Below are 7,883 nucleotides of genomic sequence, written 5' to 3'. Positions count from 1 at the left end.
TTCGTACAAAATCTCAACGGTATTAGGACAAAGGATAAAAAAATATAAGGGATGGGATGGGACAAAGGAAGATCGTAGTTTAAGCAAAATAGGAACAACTCTAATAATCAGAATATGCCTCATTAATTATATTGCTACATAGTAGATAACCTACTCTACTTGTAGAAAATGCAATGTGAAACAAAGAGGTGTGTTTTGGATACTTTAATATAAAATAAATATTTTCTTTATCGACGACAATAAGATCATCAATAAGAAAAAAATATAGGTAAAAATGTAAATTTTCGATTTTTACATCCAATAGATTATAAGGGCAGGATCAATATTTTACGGTCATTTCAACCGTAAGTTTTGAACTATTGTTGTAAGGAAACTTTTGACTGTAACTGTGGTGTGGATAAAAAAAGTTAAGACAGGAGCAACGTTAGCAAAGTTGTCATTTTCAAGTATGGGTAGTCTAGTTACGAGAACGCGCGTTGATGTCGTCGTGGCGCTCGCGTTTGGACTCGCTGTGGTCGCCCGAGACGCGCACGCCGGCCGACGTGCCCGCCTCCTCGTGCTCGCGCTTGCAGGGCGGCGCGGTCGGCGCCGACTGCACCAGCCGCCCCACCATGCTGCCGCTGCGGTCCTTGCGCGGCCGCGTCCACTCGTGGGACAACACCCGGTCCAGCGTCAGCCGCAGCGTTATATCCGGCTCCAGAATGTGACGCACGATAGACTTCGACGCCGTCGAAACCGTGTCCCTTATCCTAGATCTAAACACCCAGTTGCGGGACATCTGATCTTTCAACAGTTTGCGCAAGTTGGAGTCATCGAAAGGCATGGACGCGTTCAACATGATGAACAGAATTATTCCGAGGGACCACACGTCGGCGAGCTTGGGATTGTAAGGTGTACCACTCACCACTTCCGGAGCCGCGTACGCGGCGGAGCCGCAGTAGGTCTGGCTGAGCACGCGGCGATTGTCCCCATCGGTACAAAATCTTGCGAAACCGAAATCGGCCAGTTTCACATTGAACCGCCTAGACAACAGTATGTTTTCACACTTAAGATCACGATGCGCTATATTCTTGCTGTGTAGATACTGTAGTCCACTTGCCATCTGCCGGAACCACAATTTGGCCTGGTTTTCGGGTACGACGCCATTTCGCTTTATGAAATCCAACAAATCGCCGTTGTCGGCGTAGCGCATAAAGATAAACACTCTCGGCCCTCGCTGCAGAATACTGTGTACTTGAATGATGTGTGGATTCTCGATTTTAGTCAGGATGTCAAGTTCGCGAGGGAAGAATTTTTCTAAAAAATCACGAGGGGCTTTCTCCTTGTCGAATATTTTGCATGCCAGCTGCATCCGCTTGGGACTGGATGCATCGCAGTACTGGGCCAGGTGTACGGTGGCGTAGGACCCCTGCCCGATCTTCTTCCCGATGAGGTAGCCTCGCTGTTCTAGGGCGTTTACCTCAGAGCTTCGAGGGCTCAGGCGCTCAGCCATTGAGCTCTATCGACTTTATCCTAACCCGTTTAGGATACATTGGACATCTCACTACTCACGATATGCTCAAGGTTTCTAGGCACTCCTGTCAAAATATTTGCTCTTCGCTTGGTACAAATTTTCGACACACCTCTCATTAAAGAGAGTAAATAAATAAAAATAATTATATAACCACGCAAAAGATTTAGTCAAATATTACGACATCACAAAAAATTTGGATAAAAATAACGCTTCCACTAGCAAAAATCACAAAAGACGTTTTGCTACATGTATAACTTTTTCTCTTGTTTCTAAAATCGAAATGACTTTTTTCAAACCAGACGCTTTTTACTGTAAAGAGGTTTGTTAACCATTTGTTAAGTTTAATTTGAAGCCGACGTTATTAAGTATAGGTACTCGTACTTATCTAAAATATTTCGCTAAGGGTATACCTAGATGTTATTAAATTTGTAACTAGTACTAATTATTCATATCGAAAATGTATTTTTTTTAGAACCTGGGTACTTAACGGTACCTGACTGTACTGTAGTTAGGTACTTATGAATTATGCAGTTCACTATCACGTGCTATCACCTAGCACAGGATAGTAGCTCAGTGGCCCTACCGCGAAAACCGATATAATACTGCAGATAGAGAAATTTGGATTTTCTTCCCTTGAAGTCAGGTATCAATCTTGTTTGACATTTATTATGTGCAAATAGGGATGTACGAGGTGCGGTCCAAAAGTTTCCGGCCTAACAAAGAAGGGGCTTACATATCTTTACAATTTTATTTTTATTTTTTAATATAGTCTTCCTCTGTCACAACGCACTTTTCAAATCTCTTTATAAGCTTCTCCATCACCTAATAAAAATAATAAAGATTTTTGTCCTCAAAATCGCCCTAAACCGCACGGGTCACTTCGTCAAACGAAGATTTTTTTTTTCTACTTCAGTCTACCTTAAGTTTTTAGAACAAATAATAATCACTTGGGGTCACGTCTCGAATATAAGGTAGGTGCCGAATATTTTTGAAGACACATTTCGTCATAGCAACCTTGTAAAATGAAGCAGCGTGAACGGGGAAATTGTCGCGGAGATGCTCTTGTGCCTCTGCTAAGTTTTTAAAAACTATTCTGCATAATCTGCTATCGTAATTGGACAAAAAATATTGCGTAGCATCTGCTATTTACCGTAGTCTACCCTTCTTTTATGTAAATCGTTCGAATTTCGTGACAACCCTAGAATACCGTAGCCTTTATCTTTTTTCGTGCATTTTGTGACAGAGGTTGTTCTAGGCGCCTTTTCACCATGACGTTGTCACTCCATTAATTTTCTTTTGTACAGAGTATCGTCTTACATAACCATGGTTTCATCTACAGTAGCAATTGCATTCAATAAACTCGCTACGCGGTGTCTATGCTGGTCTCAAGTTTCATGAACTCACGGTTTTTCACTCATCTCGCTGTAAGCACGATAAAAGTTTGGGCACTAACCTAGCACTAAACACCGTAAAAAACCTACAGCCAACAGACACCTAAAGAAACTATACACCAAAAAAGTGGAATAAATGACGAACACAATGATATCCATACTTTTTTTAAACTCTTCCGCCATATTTGTCGGGCCGGAGACATTTGGACCGCACCTCGTACAATGTTCTATAATAATAAAATTTTCTTACTTTATACATGTTTAAGCACTAACACACGACTGCACCGCACCACAGAATATATAATAGTACAAGTACAGAAGGATCACTCCTTTGATGTTCACAGGGTGGTATCCGGAATTAAAACTATTTAATTTTATAGAAATAATATATTGGATCTACACAAAATGCAAGGGCTGACAAAACAGAAGAGAGCGTTCCGATTCACACATACTACACTCTCCCGGACTTATCCTAAAACTAATCTAGTTTTACTTAAGTTTAGATACATCATATAGGATCATTGGAGAATCCCATTATAACTGTACAGAAACTACAGTTAACCTAAGCACACATATCTTGGCATCATTTATAAATAAATGCAAGTTAGACTTGGCCTACGATACAAACTTAACTCTAATTATTATCTACGTCCTCATTGCAATACACCATTTGATCAATATGACGTTTCCACCGCATACCTTGAACCTCAATTATATACGTTAAATCTGGGACAGAATCTGACACTATCGTGCCTACTATCCAAGGTTTATAACCTTTTCTATAGTCTCTCACCATTACTTTTTGACCTACTATAAAATTAACTTTTCTTTTACCTGCCTTTCTCCCCTCCCTTTCAGATACATCTTCCAATATAGGTGGAGGTTTAAGACAGCTAAATCTATTTCTTAATTCTCTCCCCAGCAACAAACAAGCCGGAGTCTCACCTGTTGTTCTATGAGGTGTGGTTCTATAATCAAATAGAAATAAATTGATTGCAGAGTTAATACTGCATCCATTTTCTCTTATTTTGGTCACCGCGGCCTTGAAAGTGTGTACAAAATTTTCTGCGGCTCCGTTCGTCGCTGGATGGTAAGGTGGTGAAAATATTTGTTTAATGTTATGTTCCTTACAATAGCTCTTAAATTCCGTACTTGTGAAAGTAGTTTGGTTATCTGTGACCAGCTGGTCCGGATATCCAAACCGACTGAATAGCTTATCTAGTACATCCATTGTTTTAGTTGCTGTCATGTTTGACATTTCGAAAGCCTCGGGCCATTTACTATAGCTATCTATAATTATTAAATACATTTTATTATAAAATGGTCCCAAAAAATCCGCATGAATTCTATACCAAGCTGTAGGTGGTGTTGGCCATGGCTGTGGAGATTTCATGGGGTTTTTATGGTTTGTTAAACATATGATACATGATTTTCCAATACTTTCAATTTCTGAATTTAATTTTGGCCACCAAAAATAAGAGCGAGCAATTTCTTTCATACGAACAATACCAAAATGTGTTTTGTGTAAACTTTTTAATACAGCTTTTTGATTTATTTCTGGAATTATTACTCTATGTCCCCAAAGTAAACAACCCTGATCCACACTAATTTCATCCTTTCTATTATAAAATGGTAGAAGTTCTGACATAATTAAAATTTTATTTGGCCAACCTGTTGTACAATATTCAATTACTTTACTTAATAGTACATCTTTTTGTGTATTTTCTTCTATAACTTTAAAATTTAAATAGTCTATTTCAGAGCTATTTGTATACAATACATGTATCAAATTATCAACTTTATTAATTGGGTTTACATGTTGGCTGGTACATTCTGTATTGTCAGGATTTCTGGACAAATAGTCTGCTGGATTATTGTTAGTTTTAATGTGTTTAATTTTATAATTGAAAGCTGAGAGAAATATGGCATAGTGTTGTAACCGCTTTGCGGCCATTTTTGGTATACCTTTTGTTGGTCCAAAAATCCTGACTAGAGCAGAACTGTCTGTTTCTAATTCAAATTGTCGGCCATAAATATAATTATAAAACTTAGTGACCGCAAACACAATTCCCATAGCCTCCCTGTCTATGGCAGCATATTTTTGTTCCGTTGTATTTAATTTTTTGCTTGCATAAGCTATGGGCCTGACTACACCATTTTTGTCCCGGTTTGATAACACAGCACCAAGTCCATGATTTGAAGCATCAGCAGTTACAATTATTGGGAGGTCTGGATTGAAATGTCTTAAATTATCTGCGGAGGCTAATTTATTTTTAATTGTGTCAAATGATTTTTGACAGTCGGCTGTCCAGTTGAATTTATTTAATTTAGTGCATTCATATAATGGACTCAGAATCTTAGCCATATCTCTTAGAAATCGGGAGTAATAATTTATTTTTCCTAAAAATGATTTTAGCAATGTTAGGTTAGTTGGTGCAGGCACATTCAACAATGGCTCAATATTTGATTTTATGAGGCTCATTCCCTCTTTATCTATACGAAATCCAAACACGTCTATGTGGCTTGTGAAAAGTTTACATTTTTCAGGTTTTAATTTGAAATTACTTTCTTGTAGTCTATTAAGCACTTTGACAAGGGTTTCATATGTTTCTTGTAAACTTTTCCCTGCCACGTAAATGTTATCAATAAATACAATAGTATTTGGTATACCTATAAGTTTTTTACACATTAGTCTTTGAAATGATCCAGGGCCAGTATTAACTCCATATGGTAAATATTTGTACTTATATGTTCCAAATTCTGTTACAATGGTCGTTAATAATTGACTCTCCTCAGATAAAGCAGCTTGTAAGTAAGCTTCCCGAAGATCAAGCTCGCAGTAGTATTCTCCCTGTTTTAAAGTTTCAAAGATATCCTCCACATGTGGAAGAGGGTAATGGTCGATTTCTAAATTTGGGTTTAAAGTGACTTTATAGTCCCCACAAAGTCTTACAGAGCCATCTGGTTTTATTATTGGTACTACCGGTGTACCCCACTGACTCTGTTCGACAGGCACTATGCGCCCATTTTTCTGTAATCTGTCAATTTCATGTTTTACCTTATCTCGAAGTGCATATGGAACACGTCGAACAGGCAGAAACTTTGGTACAGCATCTTTTTTTAATTTTAAAGAAATTGCTTCACCTTTAAATGCGCCCCACCCAGGGCTGAATACTGCTGCGAACTCCTGATCAATTAGTTGTTTGGCATCTGAAACATTTTTTATCAACTTATTAGAATCACAGAATGCTACATTTGTAAAATTTGGGGCCACATTTTTAATTGATATAGCCAATCCCTACCCATCAAACAAGGTGTCCCGTTATGTGAAACAAATACATTTAATTCTCTGTATATATTATTATACTGAACAGGTATGTTACGAATAATTCCTAGTGGTTGAGACTGTGATTGATCGAAATTTCGAAAAATAGCTTTAGATTGTTCCATAGGATACTCTTTCAAATATTTTTTATGGTAAAGCAGAGGTATCACTGACACTTCGGCACCGGTATCCACTTCAAATTGCACTTTTTGTCCATGTCCTATTGTTAGCTCTAATAAATGTGGCGGCACTCTACTTACTCTGTCAAATGTATAGGTTTCATACTCTTCACATACATTTTTTTCTTCTTCTAATCCTTGGTCCTCTTTATTTTCTTCACTTGCTACATTCAAAACATTTGTTTGTCTATACTTATTTGGGCACATTTTAAATATATGGCCTTGTTGACCGCATTCCGAGCAAAATTTAGTCTTCAGTGTGCAATCCTTTTTAAGGTGGTTTTCTTTCCCGCAGCAGAAACACTTACTTTTCATATTATTATTATAATTCTTCTTGGAGGGTGTAAACTTCTGTCCCACTGCTCTGGCTTTAGGTTTAACATATGATATGTTGCTGGTGTCTTCTTCATTTACTTGTTTATATGCAGATTCTACTGTTTTCGCCAAGTTAATCAAGTCTCCTAAATTAGTTGTGGTTTGCTTCATCAGTTCAAACTTGACAAGTTTGGAGTACACTCCATCAACCAGTTTTTCTTTAATCTGGTCTTCTTCATCCTTGAAATTGCACTTGCGAGATAATTTTTGAAGGTTTAACACATACTCTTCAATTGACTCAGTAGGTAGTTGGTTGCGACGTCTAAACTCGGCTCTGTCTAACAGTGGTGTTTTCGTTTGTGTATATTTCTCTCGTAATTTCTCACATAACTCTTTGTAAGTCAATGTTGTTGGTTTTTTTGGTTTACACAAAATTTGTAATGTTTCAAATACACTTGGTGTTATTTTTGTAATAAGCAATGCGGCTTGTTTGTCAGCAGACACATCGTTTAAAAGTATTAATGATTCTAATTGCTGCTCGAAAACATCCCAGTTGTCTCCGTTAAACGGTTTTAGTTCGTAATTCGTCATGGTCTTTTGTTTTGAGATTTTAGGTTGGTTTTGGTAATAATTACTTAATACCTTGCGTAACGAATCAATCGTTGGATTTGTCGGGCACTGCAAACCCTCTTCAGATATTATTTTTAGTAAAGTATCTTTCCCACATTTATAAATGAAACTCCTTTTTCCTTGTTTTATCAATTCTATGAGAGAATCGGTGTCTTTTGCTTCTGTCAATTTATTTTCTTTAGTACCCGCAGTGACATCTGTCATAATAACGTTTCATTTCACGTTCGATCCGTGAATGTAAATTCAAGTTACCTTTTAATTTGTAGGTAGCTTTAAAATTTGTTTGCGACCGTCATTTAATATCACAAATACATATATTTTATTCTTTTAAGTAATTAATTTCTTACTTCTGACCTGTTTTATGCTCTTCTGATTTATTTGTTTGTTGCCTCGCGCTGTTCGAAAGTCCTCGTCGCCAATGTGGTATCCGGAATTAAAACTATTTAATTTTATAGAAATAATATATTGGATCTACACAAAATGCAAGGGCTGACAAAACAGAAGAGAGCGTTCCGATTCACACATACTAC

The 7,883-nt window shown here is 37.5% G+C and overlaps 2 protein-coding genes across 3 annotated transcripts; both read right to left on the bottom strand.

The window, feature by feature from the left end:
- Positions 1–195: 195 nt before the first annotated feature.
- On the bottom strand, positions 196–1,781 carry LOC125232844 (testis-specific serine/threonine-protein kinase 2). The gene has a single exon (XM_048138637.1). The coding sequence runs from the start codon at positions 1,490–1,492 to the stop codon at positions 458–460; it is 1,035 nt and encodes a 344-aa protein (XP_047994594.1). The 5' UTR covers positions 1,493–1,781; the 3' UTR covers positions 196–457.
- A 1,542-nt stretch (positions 1,782–3,323) lies between these two features.
- LOC125232902 (uncharacterized protein K02A2.6-like) lies at positions 3,324–7,650 on the bottom strand. Of its 2 annotated transcripts, none has more exons than XM_048138735.1 (2): positions 6,490–7,650; positions 3,324–6,114 (listed from the first exon to the last, which is right to left on the bottom strand). In XM_048138735.1, the coding sequence occupies exon 2, from the start codon at positions 5,591–5,593 to the stop codon at positions 3,539–3,541; it is 2,055 nt and encodes a 684-aa protein (XP_047994692.1). In that variant the 5' UTR covers positions 5,594–6,114; positions 6,490–7,650; the 3' UTR covers positions 3,324–3,538. Both variants share the same exon structure in this region, with proteins under 2 accessions (XP_047994692.1, XP_047994693.1).
- Between the last annotated feature and the right edge of the window lie 233 nt (positions 7,651–7,883).

This window comes from Leguminivora glycinivorella, chromosome 13, assembly GCF_023078275.1.
Source record: "Leguminivora glycinivorella isolate SPB_JAAS2020 chromosome 13, LegGlyc_1.1, whole genome shotgun sequence".
NCBI classification, from domain to species: domain Eukaryota; kingdom Metazoa; phylum Arthropoda; class Insecta; order Lepidoptera; family Tortricidae; genus Leguminivora; species Leguminivora glycinivorella.
The sequence above is the reverse complement of the archived record's forward strand: the minus strand, read 5'-3'. Positions and strand labels throughout refer to the sequence as shown.